At 36.9% G+C, this 23410-nt stretch overlaps 1 protein-coding gene across 8 annotated transcripts in view; it reads left to right on the forward strand.

Annotated features, from left to right (window-relative positions):
• LOC110394957 (lipoxygenase homology domain-containing protein 1) overlaps positions 1–23410 on the forward strand; it is a 207494-nt gene that overhangs the window by 12724 nt on the left and 171360 nt on the right. For all 8 annotated transcript variants that reach the window (XM_021389041.1, XM_021389040.1, XM_021389039.1 and 5 more), the window contains exons 2-3: positions 14090–14740; positions 15917–16088. In XM_021389041.1, coding sequence (XP_021244716.1) covers positions 14102–14740; positions 15917–16088 — 811 coding nt within the window. In that variant the 5' untranslated portion in view covers positions 14090–14101. The remainder of the gene's footprint in view (positions 1–14089; positions 14741–15916; positions 16089–23410) is intronic.

Here is a 23410-nt window from a genome sequence, read left to right on the forward strand (position 1 = left end):
AAAGGATCTGGGAGTGTTAGTTGATAGCCTGCACTAAACATGAGCCAGTAGTGTGCCCAGGTGGCCAAGAAGGCCAATGGCATCCTGGCTTGTATCAGAAATAGCGCAGCCAGTGGGAGCAAGGAAGTGATTGTCCCTCTTTAATTGGAACTGGTGAAGCTGCACTTTGAGTACTATGTTCAGTTTTGAGACCTTCACTACGAGAAAGACATCGAGGCCCTGGAGTGTGTACAGAGAAGGGCAACAAAACTGTGAGGGGTCTAGAGAACGAGTCTTACAAGGAGTGGCTGAGGGAACTGGGATTGTTCAGTCTGGAGAAGAGAAGGCTCTTCATTATTGCTCTCTACAACTCCCTGAATGGAGGCTGTAGTGAGGTATGGGTCGGCCTCTTTTCCCAGGTAACAGCAATAGGATGGGAAGGAACAGCCTTAAATTGTGCCAGGGAGGTTCACGTTGGATATGAGGAAGAATTTATTCTCACAGAGTGGTGAGGCATTGGAACAGGCTGCCTGGGGGAATGGTAGAGTCTTCTGTCCCTGGAGGCGTTCAGGAAACATGGATGTGTGACATTGAGGGACATGGTTATTGGGCATGGATGATGGGTTGACAGTTGGACTAGATCATCTTAGAGGTCTCTTTCAGCTTTAATGATTCTGTGATTCTTTTACTTTGAGCCACAGTACAACTTCATGTTGTACTGTGTGTGTACGTGCGTGCGGTACTGGGTATTGTCTAGCCTGTCCGGTTGTCAAGCTGATAGAAATGGTTCTCACAAATGAAGACAACCAGTTTTGAATCTTCCTCTTTTGTATAATACAAACATATTGCTATTAATTAGTGCTCTCCTTCTTGCCTCTGTGACTATTTTAAGTTACGTTTTGATGAAGTTATTTTTCACTGCAAATAACTTTGTCATTATTTATTGCAGTATAAATACTAGTATGTTACAAATTATCTGACAATATAAATTATTTGAGAAAAGCCTGTGAAAATTTGTGATTTGAAAAGTATCAAAGGCAATATAAAGAAAGATATACATCTAAATGAAATGAAAATTTGCTCTTTAGACCTGAAGTGAGGCCACATAAAAATAATTTTGCCTAATTGTCTTTCTGAAAGGAGATAAATATTAAGGATTAGTATCTGCAAAACATTCTGAACAACGCCTGTAATATTTTCCTTTTCTATGTGGTTCAAAAAGTGTGCTGAGTGCCTCAGTTCATCTTGAGGTAATATATCTTAAACAAATTTTATGGTGACTACAGTAAGCTGTGATACCGTGATAAATAGATGTACAACTTAGCATGATACATACAGTATTTTTCAAGAAGCAAGTCTAATTCCCAAAAGCAAAAATAAACCTAAAATAGCATTAAACCAATAAGACAGTCTAATTGCTTAGAGACAGTTTGCGTGACCAGATTATACTATGTCACTTCTTCTTAGATCAGGCTCTTCTAAGTAAACAGGCATCCTTCAGCATCTGAGTATTTCCCTGTGGCAGTCTGCTAAGAAAAACATGAGAGGAGATCTATCCAACATCCCTCTTTCTGCTAGCTGTTGCCAGTGATTTATTTGAAGTCCCAAGAATTGCTTATCTGTTGAGATAGAGAAGCAGAGCCTCAGTGCCTAGTTTGCTCTGTGCAGCAGGTCTATTGTTCTGTCACCGTTCCTGAGTGATTGCTGTGGTTGACCTTGGCTGGTGACCCGATCGGAGGAGATTTTGCAAATACTGGTTTATTTCAACAGTATTCTATTGACTTTTTGTAAGTTGCTTTCTTAATACATTGAAAGTAGCAAAGGCAAGGACTTTGATTCTAACTAGAGCTTGCTCTGGAAGGGGCTCTGTATTTCTACATTAAGTTTTTATTCTCCAAGGCCTTATGCTGTTTTCTGCATCCCTAAAGACACAGATGGCTGTACCTGCAAAAAGAAGGAATGACTGCTGCTCTTCTTTATTGTCCTTCTTACAAAATCTGAAGACAGTAGTCAAGGATAACTCAGATGCTCTGATCTTCTTGCACTGGTTTCATTTGTAATACTGATAGGCTCATTTCCTGGTTTACAGGTACTAGACCTGGCTATGCCATTCAATCAGTCCTCTACACAGGAAAGGGTAGGAAAGTATTATCTCACAGATGTTACGAGGATAAACTCCACCAGAGATTGCTAGCTGCTAGAAATAAGCAATGATAAGAGCAGTATAAATATACCAACTAGAGTGGAACTGGACTCAAGAGAAACATAGCTCCAAAATCATGACGCTTAGAAGGTGTTTAAAGCAGATAGTACAAGTTAGAATTAAAATATGAAGGAAGGCAGGAGACTGGCATGGCTGAACTGGGACCTCCTGGTCAAACTGGAGAGCAAGAAGAAAATGCACAGGCAGTGGAAGCATGCATGGACAGGTAACAAGGAAGATGTATAAGGAAGCTGCTAGGCTTTGTAGGAATGGGGTCAGGAAAGCTAAGGTATAGCTTGAACTAAACTTGGCAAGGAGTGCCAACAAGAAAATAAAGGCTTCTACAGGTACCTCAACCAGAAAAGGGAAGTCGAAGAGGGTGTACCCCACCTAGTGAGTGACGCAAGCAAGCTGGTAACAACAGACAAGGAGAAAGCTGAGGTACTCAACAACTTTTTTGCCTCGATCTCTGATAATTGCTTGTCACACAGCCCTCAAACAAATGGTTTGATAGGAGAGGATTGGGAAGCAATGCCCCTCCCAGTGTGAGCAAAGATTAGGTTCATTGCCACCTGAGGAACCTGAACATCCACAAGTCTATAGGTTCTGAAGAGATGCATCCCAGAGTTCTGAGGGAATTGGCTGATGTAGTCTCCAAGTCACTCTCAATGATATGTGAAAAGTCGTGACAATCAGGTGAAGTCCCTGGTGACTGGAAAAAAAGCAACATCACACCCATTTTTAAGAAGGGTAAAAATGAGGACCCAGGGAACTACTGACCTGTCGATCTCACGTCTGGAGTGGGGACGATCATGGAACAGAACCTCCTGGAAGTTACGCTAAGGCACATGGAAGACAGGGAGAGGATACGGGAGAACCAGCAGGGCTTCACCAAAGGCAAATCCTGCTTGATCAACTTAGTGGCCTTCTGTGATGGTGTAACTGCATCAGGGGACAGGGGAAGAGCCACTGATGTCAACTATCTGGGCTTTAGTAAAGCCTTTGACACAGTACCCCACAAAATAATTCTCTCCAGATTGGAAGGATGTGGATTTGGTGGGTGGACTGTTCATGGATGAAGAACTGGCTGCAGGATCGAGTCCACAGAGAGGTGGTCAATGGCTCAATGTCTGGATGGCGATCAGTGATGAGTGGTGTCCCATAGGGATCAATGCTGGGACCAATACTTTTTAATATCTTCGTCAATGACGTTGCCAGTGGGGTTGAGTGCACCCTAAACAAGTTTGTGGATGTCAGCAAGATGTGCGGTGCAGCTGATGTGCTTGAGGGATGGGATGCCATCTAGAGAGGCCTAGACAGACTTGAGCAGTGAGTCCAGGAGAACCTAATGAGGTACAACAAAGCTAAGTGCAAGGCCTTGCACGTGGGTGGAGGGAACCCCCCCCCACTACCAATACAAGCCAGGGAATGAAAAGATTGATCTATGTTGAGTTTGTGTATTGCTGTGGGTAAGACAGTCAAATATAATTCTGTATTTTCCCTCACAATGCTCTGTACCTGCATTTTCTCTGTACTTCTTGCTTGTAACTGTGTTTAGCTAAGCTGAGCAAGCTAGACTCATATTAAAGATACAGGCACAGGGATGCAACAGTGGAGGTGGTCTGCTTTTCTTTGGGAATTCTTAGCTTTGAGTTAGATAAGTTGGCTCCTGAATCACAGTGAGCTGCAGAGTCTTCAGATTGGGGTTCATATTTGATATTGTTTCCATGGTTGACAAATGGGTATCTAAACCCAGGCTTGGAGTTCTCTCTCACTGTGGGGCATTTATAGCTGGGAATTCTGTTGTGGAATTTGATGTTCTGTGCAGGTCAGGCTTATTTTTACACAAAGCTTAGCAGGAGGAGTGTAGAGCTGTCTTGAAAGCTGATATGCATGAACTTAAATCTCTGCTCTAAATCAGGCAGTGAACCAGCCCTTCAGAGTTGTAAGAGTGCAAGTAGCCAGAAGAGGTGAGGAGGGTGACAGCTTGCTGCCTGGGCTGCAAGAGGTGGTCAGGTTTCATCAGGCAAGATGGGCAAAACAGTGACAAGCTGTGCACTGCACCAAGGCTAAGACATTAAGTGGCTTAGTGCTGTCAGAGCTGGTAAGGTTGTACATGTGCTCAGCAGTAGGGCTGTACTGTTATAAATTCAGGAGCCTCGGCAGATCTGAGCAAGTGTTTGAAGATGTAAATTTTGATCACAGATTTACAGTGTTAGGAGATAAACCTGAATAAAATATCTAAGCCCTGTCTTTTTCCATTCTTGTCCTCTATTTATGAACTTACACTCCATAACACAATCTCTGAACTCCACCAAGGAAATAATAACAGAGCCCAGCAAAGGTCTTAATGATGTCCTCCAGAGGAACAATAGATCTGCCCTTCACAGTCACTTGCCCTGATGGAACTTAATGAGATTTCCTTAGTTGATGCTTCACAATGTGTTCATGAAATATGAAGGTTGGCAGAGGTCTTTGCATCCAGTATCAGATACACAAACTGAGGCAAATAGGGTTGAATATTCAAGATAAACTGATAAGAGATTGGCCAGGGAACACATGCTTAACCCTTTACTTTGGCCATACCCTTTGAAAGATGCAGAGAATTATAATAATAAATTAATAGATTGATAAGAAATACATTGAATTAATAAAAGAGTATAAAAGAAGAGCATGTTACAAACCTACATTGTCTTAATAAGTAAAAATTTCAGTAAAACTTTACACATAGGAGTTTTCTAACCATTTAGGGGGAAAGGTCAATCTTCAATGAGCTGACAGCACTAATTAGACCTGCAGTTAGTGAAAATGTTACTGAATTTTACAACTCTTTATGTGCTAAGGTTGCTTTTATTAATTTGATGAAAGAGCCGGGGTGGTCATGAAGGCTGGCATTCAATGGAGGAAAAATTTAAATGTTGTGGGATAAGAAAACCAGGGACAGAAAATGTTAGTCATGTTTTTTCCTGTTTAAAGAATTTGACGTATTCTGTAAGCGTACACATATCAGTGGAAGGAATTGTGTTGATGTAAAACAAGTATAGCAAAATGTAATCTATGGTGGCTCTTTTTTCAGAGGCTTAAACTTAGAAAATATGAAAATAGAGATGACCTATCCCTTTCAGTTGTTAGATTTTACAAAAGCAAGGCAAAGTAGATGGCTAAAATAAGGAAAACTAAGTAGAGAATGTTTATATGCTTAACTCTGAGACAAGCCATACACTCCGGAATGAAATTCTACCCCACTAGAAGATGATGGGAGAATCTGAACAGTCAGACCAGAAATTTCCCATTGGGGGCTATTTTCTGAGCACAACCATTCAGATTATTTTTTTAAATTTTACAAAATTAAAAAAAAAAATTAAAAAAGTAAAATTTAGTGAGACTTGGTGATCAAAATCCAGAACAGCTGAAACAGGAGTTCTCAGACCGCAAACTGCAGTCCATCTAACCACCTAGAACTCTGTTAAGTGCAGGGTGCTGATTTGGTTTTGATTTGTTTGCCTCTCCAGGGACACATTTTTTCTCATTCTGCATCCCCAGCTGTTGGTTATCAAATCTCTGTTGGAGAATGTAATGAATAAGAGTCTATGGGGATTAACTTGATAAGAAGTTCATGTATATCAAGCACTAAAATACTGTTGTAATGCAATAGCTTGAAATCTTATCAGTAGTAACATATTAATAATGGCACAATTTTTTGGAAGGCTTTACTGGAAAGGATGTAGAAAGGCTGGGCACACCGCAGGGAACTTAACCTGGGCCTCTGTCTCCAATGTGATAATTTCCTTTTTAGCTTGATAGCAGTTTTTTAGTTCCATACCTTACTGAGCAGTCCAATTAAGGAAAAAAAAAAAAAAAAAAGTAGATGTATAAGAGGTTGAGGGGACTTGGGAATATAAAGTGTATTATCAGCTTTTTCTTGGGGCACAAGGTCAATAATAATAGTTTAGCTGGTGTAGCAACTGCCCTTTTTAATTGAGTGACTCATACTGGAATGATAAAAATACTCTGGTGCTAAGTGTTGTTCCATATGGCTTGAGCTTAAACAAAGGATGTCATTCAAAGGCCGTAGGACTGCCAGTCAGGGAGGGCCACGGTGCACACAGTTCTGACCCTGCTCTGACTCAGGATAATCCTGTAAAAAGACTGCTTACATTTCTCAACCTGGGGCACTGGTTATCTGCGAGGAAAAAAGAATTTATCAGCAAGCGTGATAATGTAATTGCTAACACATTTTTTTTCTTGCACATCAGTTTCCTGCACATGATTCTGATCTTGAGAAACAGCAAAGACTCATAAAACGAATCTTAAAATATTGGGTTATATTTAGGTACTTGTAGCATTTAATCAGTTTGGTTACTAAAGCAAAGTCCTAAGATGAGAAGGAGTAATAAATCAAAATCAGAAAAAGTAAGGATAAAAGTATTTTAAGAAATGGTTTGGATGTCATACTTTCCTGGGCTGATACAAATAATTCTGGAGTTGGTGTTTTCTCTTGACTTTGAAATTTTTCTCTTTAGCTTTAGTTCAGCCCAGGGACTGTTGGCCATGTATTTGATTTGGATGTTTGACCTGGACCTTTTTGATGTATAGAATGGCTTTGCAGGCAAACTGCAGACATGGCACCTTTAACTGATTGTCCCTGTGCTACTGTCTTTCTTGAGGAGAACCTCTGAAATTAAAAAGAAAACTGCCAGTGATACCTGTGGTCATTAGAGTAGGTCATTTGTATGTATTGATCTCTGTGTTCAGAAAGAACAAAGAAATAGATCCAAATGATATTCACTTTCCTCTTCTTTCCAATGAAAGGCAAGAGCTGTAGTTAATGACTGCCTCCAAACGTAATCTCAGCTGTAAAACAGAAACACTTGGAAGTTTGGTGTTCCTTGAGACACACGTAGCATAGTGTATTTTATTTCTTATTATTTATTTCCTATGTCTGAATGTGTAGTGTAAAGCCTTTTAACGAATAAATTAGCCTTTGTTGCTATATTGTGCTATTAATATTCTAATTGTCTGTGTTTCATTTGCATTTGGTCTTATCACTATTTTACCTGTTCCTCCAGTTTTGGTGCAGTCACTGAATTTGATTGCAACAGTTATCTCATAGAAGCAGTGAATTTCCCTCATAAATACTTGAAGAGCTTCCCATTTTTGTGCAGTAACTCAAGGAAGCACACAGTCAAGATCTGCTTAGGAGGTATAAGTGTACATTTGAAATTCTTTAAGATGGCAGTATAACAGAGTCCTTGGAGGATTCAGCTGAAATCCAAAGGCACTGGGTCCCCATGGGCCTGGCTGCAGTGCACAGAGGGAGCTGCCAGCCCCTCAGCTGTCTATGACTGTTTTTTTACTATATATACCTCAGATAGTGAGCTTGTGTTAGTTTGTGCTGCCGCTGTGAATGGTTTAAGTGTACCATTTTATGGTATTGTGAAGGTACATTACAGCTAAGGAAAGAAGAAGTTCAACAACAAGATTTATTTCAAATCCAGCAGAGTTTAATTATCAGCTTTGTAAACTGATTCTTAAAGAAAGTTATACACTAACAGTTGAATTCATGTACTCAGTTATAGTTCCATATGCACAACTGTCTCTTGTCTTTATCTGTATTTTTTATGTTCTCAGTGAATAGTGAACCTATTCAGTACCACAATCATTTTGTGGAATAAGATAGCAACTCTTCAGCTGACATCAATAAATACTTCTGAGCTTATGTAAACTGCAACTTAAATCAGAGCTAATATGGCTTTTATCATATGGATCAGAAGGGAGTTCAGATAGACTGAACAGAGGCCTGGATAAGATGAGCTACAGAAATGACGGAAAAAAAATGTTGTTTTCTTTTAGGAAAAGATGACTAATAAAACATAGGAATTAAACAGTAGCTACAAAAATGAACAGTGGTGTATTCCTCTTGGGTGGGTAGGGCAAAGCAGAGTCAATTAGGGAAAGAGGAGGAATGGGATATCCTCTTCAGATCACTTCCAAATCTATCTGTCTCTATGTTCCTACAGGATCCAGTTTCTAAAGTTGAGAGACATTCTGTTTAACTTTTGCTAATTAAATATATTAGTTGACTAGGCTCCTTTGTAGTCACTGAAGGAAAACAAATTGTTGTAAAAGTTGATTTCTCCTGCCCTAGAAAAGGTGGAATGAATCGAACACCAGCAATGTCTTGCTCTACTGACAAACCAGAACACCTGACTTAAATGAATAGGCAATTTTTAGATGGTTGAAACTGAGATACAAACTACCCTGTATTAACGTGTAAATTATATTTTAGTCCATAGATGATTTAGTTAAAATAAATTTTATGTAAATCTACAACAAAATTCTGTAATCTTGAAACATTTCCCAATGAAAGAAATACGTTTCTTAAAAAGTAGAAGCCAAATTGTAGCCCTACCCATTAAGCAAACTGTTGACCAGTCAATAACTCCTGCAAAATAGTAAGACCAAGAGTGATATTGAAGTTAGATGTAATGTTTAGTATCAGAACTGAGAACTGAAGATGTTCTGGAGATAAGCAGGCATATGATTTAAAAGTGAAAATGACAACAATGTAGGAAACTGTAATCCCAGTTGCAATTGCAATTTCAGTCTTTTCTGATGTGGCCTGATTTTGCATTCTTACATTTTCAAGACTAATTTTATATTCCCTGATTTTTGTTTACACAATATAGAAAGAGCATATTTTCTTCAAAAATTAAGGCCAAATTATTTTCACATCATTTTAGTAGTTCCACGGGTGTCAGTCAAGCTGCCCATGTATACAAATGAAAAGTGCTTTTGTGTGGATATTGTGAGTTACAGGACTGTGCTAATCTGTGTGTTAGCTCTAAGTATAATAGGAATAGAAAGAAAGTCCTATTAATGCTATGTTTGCTATAAAGTCAATGATTTCTTCTGTCTTTCCTGAGTAAGTGGAGTGTTTGTAGTACAAGATGGAATGCAGGGGAGCTTTTAAGTTACACATGTCTGAACAGAAGCTTTGTGAGCCCTTTGAAACCTTAGAGACTTATGGGGCTCTCATACCATCAAATGGTGGCACTTGTTTATCATCCTCACCAACCCAGGAGTATTATCTTGTGGATCCCAGATTCCAGTGGTGCTCAGAAGCAACTGATGGATTTATAGGTCATGAAAAGCGGCACTGCGTGCACTGGAAGGCTAATGAAAGTAGCAATGACATTTTAAATCATGCACTTGAAAGAAAACCAACTCAACAAAAAATTCTAAGAAGGGGATAAGACCTCAGAACGTTCCAAAACGTAGAATTCATGAATGTTCAGATGTTGTTTGTGCTGTTAAATATATTTGCTAACCTGGCAGCCAGTGTAAGCTATTGGAGAAGAGGAATAAGAATAAATAACAAAATACTGGCTGGAATATGAGCCTTGCATTAGTTAACATATAGACAAGATAAGTGATATTAAGGACTTAAATAGCTATATTAATATAATATTTAAGAAAGTAATGTTTATAGTCAAATCTTTTAATGTTTATTCCTGTATGTTTTACAAAAATAGAACTGAATCGGCATTTTAAAACCTATAGGTATTGAATTCTTTACTAAGTAAAACAGTTAAAAAGTCATATGGCCTGCAATGATACTGTGTGCTGAGCAGTGTTTTTGTTACTGTAATACACTGTTAGTTTTGAGAGCTTGCTATAATCCTGATTAGGTCAAGAGACTATGATTAAGTAAACCAGATTATACATTTGGTAGTAATTAGATGGAACAGTTACCAACTGAGGACATAGTGTTTCCACTGGAAAAAGAAGAAAATCACCAACAGTCAGTGGTATAACTAAATTACAGTTAGATGTAATTCCCCTCTGTCTTTGCAAACTATATCACAAACATTTATCATCATTGCATCAAGTTTTTTTCCAGTATGTAGAACTGAAGAATGCCTCATAGATGGAAAACTCCATCAGACTGTGAAATATTTTATTGAGTGTTGTGAAAGAAACTGTGGGATTATTTTCAGTGTGATATCTGAATAGAGAAAATATCAGAGAATCTTCAGGGCAAAGAAGATCATCTTTACCAGATGATTGAACAGAAGGAAGAATTAACGCCAAGAGACAGTTAATAGTTTCAAAAAGTCATTGGTAGAAGCACCAACTATGAAAGCATTTGATATTTATATTATTACAAAATTTAATTTGGAGGATAACTCTACACAGATAAAAAAATGAATTAGATGACCTATGTTATCTACTTCCATTTTTATTTTATGTGGTTCTTTTGAGAGATTTAAGTAAAAAGAAAATTATATACATGAAACATTGAAAAGGAAAATAAGGTTTAAAAATAATATAAGAGAACTTGCTGAATGAGATGTTAGATAGCCTGCTCTGAACATTGGCTACCTAAGGTGAACCTAGTCTGGTGATTAACATTAGCCAAGATTAAGCAGATGGATTATGATGTCTTTTCGAGCTGAGCACACTTGGAATAACACTGAGGATGTTCCGTTCATTTGCCATAGACAATCACCCGTACAATTTATGAATCTCTGAAAACAAGCTAGCCAAATTTTTATTTACGTAGGATGTGACAGTGGGGGTGAGTACAATGAAATTACATGCAATACTTAACAGCTCTAAGGCGTTGGATATATCCTTATTAGTCTAGAATAACCTGTGTCTTTTAATGTCTTTATTAAACTGAGCAGTTTTTACACAAAACTTTGAAAGGCTGATTTGGTTTGTGAGAATGCAAGCAATGAGATTCAGTTTTGAATTACATTCCAGTTTCTTGAAGAATCAAATTCTCAGTGTTGTAATTATCAAACTATCTTAACAGACGTTCTGAATCATGGTAAGATCATCTGACTATTGCTTAATTTTAGAAGAAAATGTGATCACCTGTAGAATGAAATAGCAACTTATACAATACATTGATTATTAATTTGTTAAATATTTATTATTTGTAAGTTATAAGATATCTGAAAGATGCATAAGAATTTTCTGCAATTAAAATTAATACTGGAATGTATTAATACATGGTGTGCTATGCAGCCATCAGTTCCCTGTCAAAACTATGTATCATTTATTTTATGATTGGGAAAAGACTTTTTCTTCTTAGTTACTTTGGTAGATTCAAATTATTTCATGTTTTACAGTGAAAATTGTCATTTTGCTTTCTGTTAACGTTTTGTCTTTGTTCTGGGTTCAGTTGCTGCTACAGTATCAACGTTCAATCTAATAATTATTTCCATGTAAAGTACATTGTATTTCTCTCCTAAATATTGATGCTTGCTTAACAGAATGTTTTACATCACTATAAATATCCAGAACAACTTCTGAGTTTCTAATTAAAAAGTGATTTTTATCAGTAGCTTCATGAGAAAATCTACTTTTAAAAATCTCTTGTATCAGTGAATATTTGTATTGTTAGATGAAATTTCTCTCTCTTTTTATAAAGAGTGAGAAGTCATAATATAGAGTAGCTGAGGAGCTGAGTCTGTCCCTGGCCATTGAATATCATAATGGTTTGCTCACAGATACCAGCCTGAACTGTTTTTGCTTCTTGGCCAGTTGAATAGGGTAATTTGGCATGCAGATCACTGAAGAACATTTCTGCTATTATGTCTTTGGAGTAGAACATTTCCAATGCAGAATAGGAAAGTTCATGGTGTGGCTAGCAGTACAAATGCCCTGAAAGAATTTCCTCTAGGAACATCACTAGGTACAGAATGAGACATGAGACTTAAAATGGCTGGTCTAAATTCTGTCCCTAGGCTTAACGCATCTGCCAACACTGCTGTTTAGATCTGTAATGAAAATTTAGGCAGCTAATGAGTAGGTGTGTCAAAAATGACGAGCAACTGTATCTCTCTGTGATTTCAGTGGAAGTGGAGCTATGCCGTATCACTGATCAAAAGCCATTTTTCTAGCTATCAAGGATGGGCTTGTGTAACTTGCTGCTGCCAGGCTTGCAGATTTCTCCCTGCATATTCCTTCCAGTTTTTTGTTGTCGTTGTTGTTTTGTTAATTTAAATGGAGATTTAATAACTTAAATCTATGCGTATCATTCTGTGCGGATCTGTTTTTTTCAGTCATATCATTTAAAATGAGTATGATTTGCAGCAGATACAGTACATTAAAAGATGACGTTTCTTCCTATGCCCTGATTGTCATTCAAAAAAACCCAACCAACCAACCAAACTTACTTTTTTTTTGTAGTGACAGCAACATTCAAAAAGATATTAACTCTCCGTGAAGGGAAAGCACGCAAGCTGAAAACAGTGGTTTTTTTTCTTGGAAAAAGTGTAAGAACGTAGTAAGAGAAAATCTGACTTTATTTGAACTTTGTCTTGAGAATTGGCAACGTTTTCTTATCAGTTTTGAAAGTGAAGCATGTAGTAAATAGTAAAATATATCAGAAGACTGCCATAGTTTTATTAAGAAAAACATGTAGTAGCCAGAAGAGATTGTTCCATTAGTCAATATGGCAGCTGCATCAAGGTGACACTGTCAAAGAATTTATTTTATATTTTTTTGATGATTAAAGTTCCCTGAGGCTGCTATACAGCTTTATAGTAGAACTGTGCTAAAACTTCATCTTCAAGGCTGATTAGTTGACTAGTCATTTCTATCTTATGTTCTAGACAAGGTAAACTAATCATTAGGATAAAGCAATTTTATTCAATTAAAGAATTGCCATTAAAGTGTCTGTATGTAGATCAGAGTAACGTGGAAAGATTATTAGTGAGAGTGTTCCACTCTCAAGCATGAAGATTATTTATGTAGTTGTCATAAACAATTTGACATCTATTTAAAAGACCAGTATTTAAATTTCTCAGATACAGAAAACTGCTTCTGCTGAAGACTGCCTGAAATTGTTGTGTCTTCATAAAGACTTTAAAGACTTTTCTCTTATTAAAAAATCATATTTAATCAGTAGTTTCCCACCTAGTTTAATGTGGGAAACTATCTACGTGACAACGGGCATGTTTACTTGGACGTGCTGGACTCTTGAGTTGTCCTTGATGCCTTGAAACAAGTAACTTGCAAGAACAGCAGAAAGCAAAGCGCTGGGAAAAGCAGAAACTTTGAAACAGCAAGAGCATACAGAGACTTGCTTAAGCCAGCCAATCAAATAACGCCGTGTTGCAGCACGCCTTTCACAGATGCATAAAAGTCTGATTGTTCTATCAATAAACGAATCACTTGCCTAACCATATTGGTATTGTCTCGTGATCTCCAGCGTGCGTGCTGTGACAGTTTAAAATATTGAAGTGATTTATCATGAAATATAAGACATTATAGAAAAGCAAATGATCTGTCAATTTATGATGTACCATAACTTTAAAACATGTTTTGGGCCTCATTCTTATATAATTTACAATGTAGTAAATCAGGAGTCGTTTCTCTGAATCCAATGGATTCGCCATGGTGTAGAACAAATATATGAGATCAGAATAAATTGTATTGTCTTTCAGTTTTGTTATTTTGGACTGAATATGGATTGAGCCAAGGCACAGATTACTCTCTTCTCAGAAAGATTTTACTAATATATTAAATTTGAAATGTTGTCATTAGCTTCATTCTCAAGAAAGAAAACATCTAATTATCATTCTGGACTGACAAAGTGCCTTCTTCTAGGGAAAGGTCTCTTTTACCAAAATGATAAGAGATTTGAAATTACATTGGAGAGTGCTGGGAATACTTGCAAGTAGAGCTATGCTAACTTAATCTGACAGTACTAGAGCCTTTGTGGAATTTAGAGATAACAGCTTGGATCCATTTAAATCCAATGATTTTTGGCTCAATTAGCTGCTGTTCATTTCTTATAAATTCTCTTTCTGTATTTTTCAAAATTAAGACTGTATTACTGCTAGTCAAAAAAAAAAAATTACATCCATCTCTTTTTTTTTTTTTTCCCAGAGTGCTGTCAAAATGAGTGAATCTCTTTCAAGCAGTTACTCCATGAATCAGCCAAACTCCTCTGAGAGTGAACAGAGTTTATCTACGCGCCATTTCAATGTTACTGAACCTGTAGTGGCCAAACGGATCTGTTTTTATAAAAGTGGAGATCCTCAGTTCAATGGAATCAAAATGGTCATTAACAACCGGTCTTACAAAACGTTTGATGCCTTGCTGGATAGCTTATCTAAAAGGGTCCCATTACCTTTTGGAGTAAGGAATATCAGTACGCCAAAAGGGAGACACAGCATCACCAGTCTGGAGGATCTTGAAGATGGAAAATCTTATATTTGCTCCCATCAGAGGAAAATGAAGCCTATCAACCTAGAACGGGCTAGCAGAAAGCCACTGCCCTGGCAGATCAGCAGGCCTGTCAGCGCTCGTCGTCGAGCTGTGCAATTAGCGAGGGAGAATGAAGATGGATCTGGCCATCGAGAAAGCAAAATAACAACTCCCAAAAAGATGCTTGTTTTCAAAAATGGGGATGTAAGACTCAGACGCACCATCGTTCTGGGAAAGAAAAATACACAAACCTTTGAGGCCTTTCTGGATTACATGAGTGAATTAATGCAATATCCAGTGGTGAAACTGTATACCACAGATGGCAAAAAGGTGAGAATAAAGATGAGCACTGATCATTGTTCTATGTTTGCTTCTAAAATATATATATATATATTTTAAATGAATGATTATATCCCTTGGGACCCTGGAATGGTATAGTCTAATGTGCTGAATTTCAGCTGTTTTCTCTCAGGAAGGCTACTAGCTTGGAGGAAATGAATACATACAAATCTTGTAATTAGAGAGAAGCAAGTGGGAACATTTTATTTCAAGTCATCAAGAAAAGCAACTTTTCTTTTTCTTACTTAAGCTTCTTTCAGACATAATCTCAGTTACGTATTTTTGCCTAATTACACAGGTACTTCCCTTGGTTATTTATGCCATTTTTCTGCTTGTAAATGTTTAGGTAGTATCTAATAGACATAGATATTTATCATTACACAAATGGAGGGAGTTTTGCTAGTAATTACTTGAAATTAGGAGATCTTATTTTATCTTACAGTTTCTGAACAACAGACCAAGTTTTGTATCTCTAAACCAAGGTGTTGCAGCAACAATAATCCTGGTTTTCATTTCACACACTGTTCTATATGGCTTTATCTCAATATTTAACAACAGAGAAGCAATAGTGGTTATACCTAAAGACAGGTATCTGGGAAGAGAATTCCATGTGGAGTGTCTGTTAAAGACAAATCTTGGAACATAAATTCAAAGATTTTAGACGAGGCCCTGAACAACTTGATCTGAAGTTAGACCTAGTTTGAGCAGAGAGTTATACTAGATGATCTCCAGATGACTTTTCCAACAGAAATTGTTCTGTGATCCTGTCCTGTTCCTCTATGGAGGTACACAGGAAATATTTGTGATGTATTCTGAATTTTCCCTTACTTCCTCCATGTTCATGTTCATATTTATACCTATGCGCAAATGCACATTCTTACTCCGTGGCTGTATATTACAAGGGAATTTCTATCTGTATCCAAGTCTTCTTGAACTCTTTTTCTAGTATACTTACATAAGAAGACATACCCCCACAGAGATAGGAATTTCCTTATAGAAATTGAAAAATTAATTCTGTTCTGTGATTCATATTTAATAGCAAGCTGCAAAGTAACGTAGAGACTAAGAAGTGAAGATACTGAAGCATGAAAGAGATAAATCTCTTACATTATTTTTTGTGGTTACTAAGGCGGAGAATTTAATGTTATGGGTTTTTTTCTTTTTCAGGTTCCTAATCTTCAGGCCCTGATATTGTGCTCTGGAGCTGTAGTTGCAGCAGGGAGAGAGCCTTTTAAACCAAGCAATTATGAGTCTCTTGGGTATTCGCGGCCTGCTAAATTGCTTGGAATTGCAAATCGTGTGTACCCCAAAGCAAATGCCAAGTCAGAAAGTGAAAACAGTAAGTTCTTTGAATTATTTTATATTTTATTAATTGGTTCATATCTCTCAGCATAAGATGTAAACCATGACAATCTTACTGGGATCAAGGATATTCAAAAAGACCAACTGAAAATGTTTATTTTTGCTTCAACTCATCTATAGGAATCAGACAGATAAAAGTGTTAATTTTCCTTTTAAATTATAAGTTTCTGCTAAGAACTCAGTATGCATACTTTCTCTCAAACTGATTGATTTAGAACAAGGATTCAGATCTAGATGTATATTTTATTTTAATGAACTTGATTGTTATTGTTATTTTAATGCATTTAGTGTTCGTTGTTAATTTTTTTTGATATTACAGTTAATAACATCAGAGGTAAAAGAGACCCCAAAGGTTACTTTAGAGTTCTTAACTAGCTAAACAGATTGAGCAAAACTTTTATGCAGTTTTCAGGACTTAGCAATTATCATGAATTTCACTTTTTTCTATGTCACTTGGTCAGCATAAACATGAAATTTGTTATAGCACTCGTCCACTTACAAACTCAAATTCTTTTTGTGAAGCCTACAGAGATTGTTACTCTTTCCTATATCCTCGTACCTGTGATATATGCTTTCCTTTTGACTACTCAAGGAATTGAGCTGCTGAGAAAGTTCAGTGAGTGTGAGATGTCCAGATTGAGGATATGAGGAGAGAAGCCAGGCCAGCTGAAAAGCCTCAGGCTGTGGGGAACAAAATGGTGCAGCAACAGAGCTTTAGGACATTCATGAATCCTTGGCATTAGAGTATGCTGTAGGGCAGAAGTGCTGTCTCAGGGGAAGTTGTTTAATCCAGAGGTACCTTACACTCACGATAGCTGCATGCTGTACTGTAGAACTCAGGGTACACTGTAATTGTTTCTGTACTGAGATTTTCCACAGTAATCTTCAGTGTCATGGAGTGCACTGCTGTGTAAGATGCTAAGCTTCCATTTTCTTGAACGGATTTCTTCCATATCCCTCACAGCTTATAATGTCTCTACCAAACTGTTCATTTTAGTTTTTCTCAGCCATCCTGCTCTTTGACTTTTATAGCTTGAGAGCTGTTTGCAGGGCATCTGTAATGAGTTAAGAGAAAATGAATAGGAACATTTTGAGAATGAAAATTCTGAAGAATCCAAAATTCCTATTCAAATTCTGCTTTGAGTCAGAGATCCAGGCTTGCAATAGTAAAAAATGTGGGTAGTTGAGAATCTGATAAACTTCTTTGTCTAATCCTTAGTTAACAACAATAAGAGTAAGAGAGGAAGAATAGTCAGAGAGTCTTTTACCTGAGGAAAAAAAAAACCACATGTATCCTGTGCAGGAGACATTAGTGAAAATGTTTGAATTATTAAATTTCAGGCACTTTTTGTTCCAGTTCCATTTTCTGAAAATAGAGGTCAGGATTTTACTTTGGGAAACATAGGGCTTGGTCTTTGTTAGGGAAATTAGTACAAACTTCTATTTCTGATTCTTGTGAAAGCATATGAATGGGAAACTCACAAGACATTCCTCCTGAAATTATAGACACATGTCTGTACCAGTAATACCTCAATCATTACAGTCTTAATATAAAACTGTTAATCACACAAGCAAAAAATGCTTAAATTCAAGAAACATGGGTAAGTTAATATTACTTGTGTTAAAATACTTTCCTACAAGAAAAACACTTCTACTATGTAAAGGCTTCTATATATTTAGATATCAGTAACAGTTGTAGATGTCTCTCTGTGGGTGTACATGCACCGTTTCACTCACACAGGTAGAACTGCTTGAAAGACAGCAAAATTTTACTTTTTATCTCAAGTTCTTTATCTCTCACCTTGTTGTAGTGACAAGAAGAGGTGAGAGATGAGATATGTATTTTTAAAAAGCCAAGTTATTACAGATTAATCAAAATACATTTTAGGAACATTTAATGTCTATGCAAGCTCATGTTGGGCTATGCTCATAACTGACCAAAGTCTAGAAGTATTCTCATTGGCTTCACTGGGTTTTAAACCATCATCTAGTGTACTGTAGCATAAAATGCATCTCAGAATGTCAGTTCAGATTGAATGTCATAAATTCAGATTTTGTAAGCTGTTCAAATACTTCAAAAATGGAGAAGTTTACGTCTCTATAGAAGCTTGTCTAGGGGACTGAAGCTGAAGCCTTTAGTCACATATGTCAATGATACTGCTCACTGTAATGACTCCTTGTCAACAGTTTACGGGCGTTTGGCCCGGTTCTGTGACGAAGGGGACGGGGGACCCACGGGCCCACGCCCCAGGAAAAGGGGAAAAGGGTAAGGAGATGGCCCTGAGAGCAAAGAACAGCGGCAACAATCTGAGGAGAAACAAATTTACTAAATAAAATATCGGAATGCAAAACAATACACTATAATACAATGTAATTACAATTTAAGCTGATAAATCCAATACAGAGAGAGAGAATGTCCCAAAATCAAGGTAGGCCTTACTCTACTACCGATGATAAGACGGCTGGAGAGCGAGGTGCTGCCGGGATGAGAGACGGCGGGAAAAGGGACGAGGTCTCATGATCTGCAAGTTTTTATACTGCGAGCTTTTATCTTTTCCCTCTGGCTGGAAAATGGTAACAGAGGAGCAAAGTACCGTGGGGAATGTAGTAGTCCTTCTCTTCTGAGAACCAGGTACATTCACTACATGATGTTATGATGTGGAGTACCAATAACCGAAAATCATAAAACCATGACACTCCTATGTTGTAGATTGTTGGATTAAGACCAGAGAGATGTATTTACACCTTGACTGACACATTTTAGGACTCACTGTGAGGACTAATAGGAGTTGATCTGCTAGTGATTGTGAAGGCATGGAAAAAATGTAAGGTTAGTAGCTTAAAGCTCCAACAAATGCAGGCCTGTGAAACTCTTGAACAAAAGTTGAAGGTAACCTCATCTCCCAGATGAGTATGCAATGAGAACGTTTATTATGTTTTTAGGCTTTGGAGCTTCAAGTAGGACTCTGGCATTTCATAGTTTATCACGAAATAAAAGGAAGTGAAAAAGTAGTTAAAACTTTGATATATTACTAAAAATTCATTGCATTTTACTCTCTAAGAATTTCTTATAGTTAATAGCAAAATTTTAAATGTCTTTTCTCTTTACTTTCTAATACTCTAGGAAATAAACAAGCTTCATTAAATTCTTTTGTGCTAATTTTTCTCATTTCTTCTCTCTCTCTTTTTTTTTTTCCTTTGTTGCCTGTCTACTGTCTGACCATCTGGATCCTTATTCATCATATCCGTCTGCTCTACTTTCCATCTACCAAATGAATTTGGATTCTTTAAATGTAATTGTTGGTAGCGAGAGCTGAAGTGATCTCTAGCTCAAGATCTCAGATATTCTCAGTTTCTTCTGGTAAAGGGTCCAGCAATGACAACAACTTAAATGATAACAACTCGGATTCTTCCTATCTTCCTGACAATCATAAAGGCATAGGAGGAAATCAGACAGTTAATGGGGGAGACTTTTCTGTGGCACAGTTTGAAGATGACATTGAGAAGTCTGTTCACCTTAATCAAGATGGTAGTATGACAGTGGAAATGAAAGTTCGATTCAAAATTAAGGAGGAAGAAACCATTAAATGGACAACAACTGTAAGTCGTGCTGGCCTTTCTGATGAAAAAAATGCCACCATTTGCAATTCTGCAATGGGTGCAGAAGATTACTTATCCAATGTAAATTTATCAGAATGTATAAAACAAAAGGATGCTCCATTTTTGGACAGCTACAGTAAAGAAGAAGGAGAGTCATTAAAACAACTCCATACAAAAGTCTCAGATAAACAATCAGAGTCTGATTTAAAAAGGGATGTTTATAATTGTCAGAGGAACAATTCTGCAGATCTAGATGTAAGCGATGTACCTGAGGAGAATATCAGACCTCGTTTTTATAGGCCTCCCACCCCTGGGCCAAGACGTGTTAGAAAAAAGAAAGCAGTAGTTGAGAGTGTCACCTTAGTTTCTGAGAAAGAGGTTCAGGAGAATACAATAGGACAGTTTTCCTACAGTGAGGAAATACAGAGTGGAGAAAATAAATCTGAGTACTGCATGGTAGCACAGTCAAGCACAAAAAAATCAAGTGTCAGTAATCCAAAGTTTAGTGAGATGAGTGACAATGACTTATTAAAGCTTTCTTCAGAGAATATGAAAGAAGAAATGGTTTTTAAAGTAAGCCACAAAAGTCATGATTTAATCGGAATCACAAATAGGAAGACATTAGACGTACCTGATGAGCCTGAATTGGTACAGAATGTATTAGAGAAATCAGTTATGGAACAAGGTACATATAAGAGTTTAGTATCAACCTGCAAAGCTAACATTAGTGATTTCATGCCATCATCAAAAATATACAAGGCAGCCAGGCCAGCTTCAGCAGACCATATTCACAAGTTATGTGATATTAAACAAATAAGAAGATCACTCAGCTCTTATGTTAGATATTCAGAATTTTCTCAGTCAAAAAATGAAGAAATAAAATGTGAAACTTCTGATTTATTAACTTTTTCTCAAGATTCACTGCATTCAGCCTGTCATGGACTTAACCAGATGGATATGGTTGCATCTCCATGTAGTAAAGCACCTACTGAGAAAATAAATCCAACAACTGGATTCTTTCCTACTGTTAATGAAACTGAGAATCAAATCAATGTCAGGACTGAATCTGTGATGGCATCACATCTGACTGGTGAAAGCCAATCTGCATCTTCCCTCACCAAAAAGAAGAAGAAGAGAAAATCATTATCTAATTTTCTAGAGCAAAACATATATGAACATCAAAAAGATAAAGAAATTTCAGGGATAATTAAAAGTGAGGGAATGCTAATCACTAAGAAAACCACACAAGTTTCTGCAACCCAAGCTACAGATAACTGTTCTGACATGCTTCAGAAAAAAAGAAATGAATTACTTGTAAAATACAGTGATGGGTCTGCTAATTCAGACAAAAGCATGTGTCTCGAAGATGAGTTATATCACCCTGATTCAGTGGATCAAAATGGAATATCATCATCTAATAAGAAACCAAGAGCTAACAGACAGTTGACTGAGGTAAAACTGAAGTCAGACAAAAAAAATAGTTCCCTTTTGCCTGCAAAGAGTGAAGATGGCCTAATGACAGCTGATTCAAGAACTGAAACCACTCAGGATGAATTGAGTCCTAGAAAAGAAGGCAAACATCTCACAACTAATTTGTCTGAACGGACACCTAACTCGGCAGTGGTTTCAAATCCATTGTCAGAAGTGCCAAAGGATCATAATGTAGAAAAAGAAAAGGAGAATGTTTTGGAAAATTTATCATCAAAGAAAGAGAAAAAGCAAAAGAAGAAGAAAAATCTAAGTAAAAGTACAAATAAATTAAGCATGTCAGACAGTGCTATTACACTAGAGTCTCTGAAACAGGAATATTTTAAAGAGGATGTTGTTGAGCATTCACTTGAAAACTATGTCCAAAGTTGGCTGAAAAACCTATCACCAAATGCTGTCTTGCCCCCTATAAACAAAAAAGAGGGGAATGTAAATAATAGTGATGACTGTCATTTTTCTAAAGAAAAGGTTGGTGCTTTTATAGATGAAGATAGATATATTACCAATAAAATACATATGATTGCAAAGAAACACCTGTTTGAACATAATCTAACAAAAAGACAATTAAAGCCTCTTTTTGAATTAGGAACTCTAGAAGAATCAGCCAAACAATCAAGTGCAAAGCAAACTGACTCTTTGATTAATGATAATACAACGGTAGTAGAAGAAGCCAAGTATTTACTACAGTCAGAATTTAATCATACTAGTAAGCTACACTTGTTTCATGAAAATCATGTCAATGATAAAAAGGTGTCAGAGGCTGATATTCAAGGCACCAATCTATGTCCAAGAAAAAAATCTGAAGTTGCTGTTCAAGTTGATTGTACAATTCTCAATGAGAAAATGGGAACTGATGTTCAGAATAATTGTATGTCTAGTATTTTGCTTCATGAATTACAATCAACTTTGCTTGGTCTCCAGAAAGAACACAGTGGATGTATAGAAAAAACATGCAGTCTTCCAGATCTTTCTCCTCCAGTTTTTTGTTCTTCCTCCAACCTCCTCCTAGCATGGCTACTGTTACTGGGTCTGAGAGAGAATTTGGTTGGCACAGTCAAAGATGATATTCAAAAAGCTACCTGTGGCTGTTCTGAAATATTAACACAATTACAATTCCTGAAACAAGCAACAGTCTTAGAAAAACTTGATGAACTGAAGGCTGCTTTCTCACATTTTCAACAGTCAACAGAAAATAACTTGTTACATGCTGGGAGGGAACTCAGAAAGAGGGATGTCATGTGTTGCCATGAGAATGTACCTATAGATGAAATTCATAATGTTAAACATTCATGTGAAGATGAAAAATCAGATAAGCCTTGTATTACAAAGGACAGTTTGAATACTGAAGAAGCTCTAAAATTGTCTGGTGAATTAGAAAGATGTTCTGGTATACAGGAAGATCTTTGTAGATCAACAGAGATTTCAGAATTGAGCGCTCCCAGAACAGAGCTAGATGATCAATGTGTCAATACTAATTCAACTAAACAAAGGTTTCCATCAGCTATAGAGCTACCTGAAGCAAATGAAGAAGTGGCTTATAACCCGCATAAAAAACCTCAAGATAAAAACATTGATGCATCATTCATTAATGAAGAATCAGATACTTCAATAGAACCTAATTCAACAGTTCACAGTGTAACTTCTAATGATAAAAATTGTATTTTAGATCAGGATACTTCTGAGATAGAATGTGAAAAAGATATTACACATATTACTACTGATAATAGGGAAGATGAGAATGTTGTTCCAAATTTGAATGACAAAAAAGCAAATAATCAACCTAAACAAGGTGCTGACACCTATGTAGAATATAATTATGAGGATTATTCTGTACAGGAAGGAAAGGAAGACACAGAAACTTGTGAGGAAACCTCTGAGAGGTTATCTACAAACTCTCCATTATCTTTTTGTTATGAATCTAAGCAAATTACAGAGTATGATATGAATGAAGGAGAACAGAAATTGCAAGTAGAAGAACAGGAGAACAGAACATGTTCAGAACCTTCTCGATTAAAAAAATGTTTAAAAAGCCCTGCTACTTCAGATTGGTCAGACTACAGACCAGATACTGAAGAAAGTGATTATAACTTTAGAGCATCCAGTGATTTGACCAATGAAAGTGGAGAGGAAGCAGTACTTGAAAAACATTATAGTACTGGATATGTACAAAGAACTATTGAACGACTTTATGGTAAGACAGAAGCTGCATTT

This window comes from Numida meleagris, chromosome 2 (assembly GCF_002078875.1).
Source record: "Numida meleagris isolate 19003 breed g44 Domestic line chromosome 2, NumMel1.0, whole genome shotgun sequence".
Lineage (NCBI taxonomy): Eukaryota > Metazoa > Chordata > Aves > Galliformes > Numididae > Numida > Numida meleagris.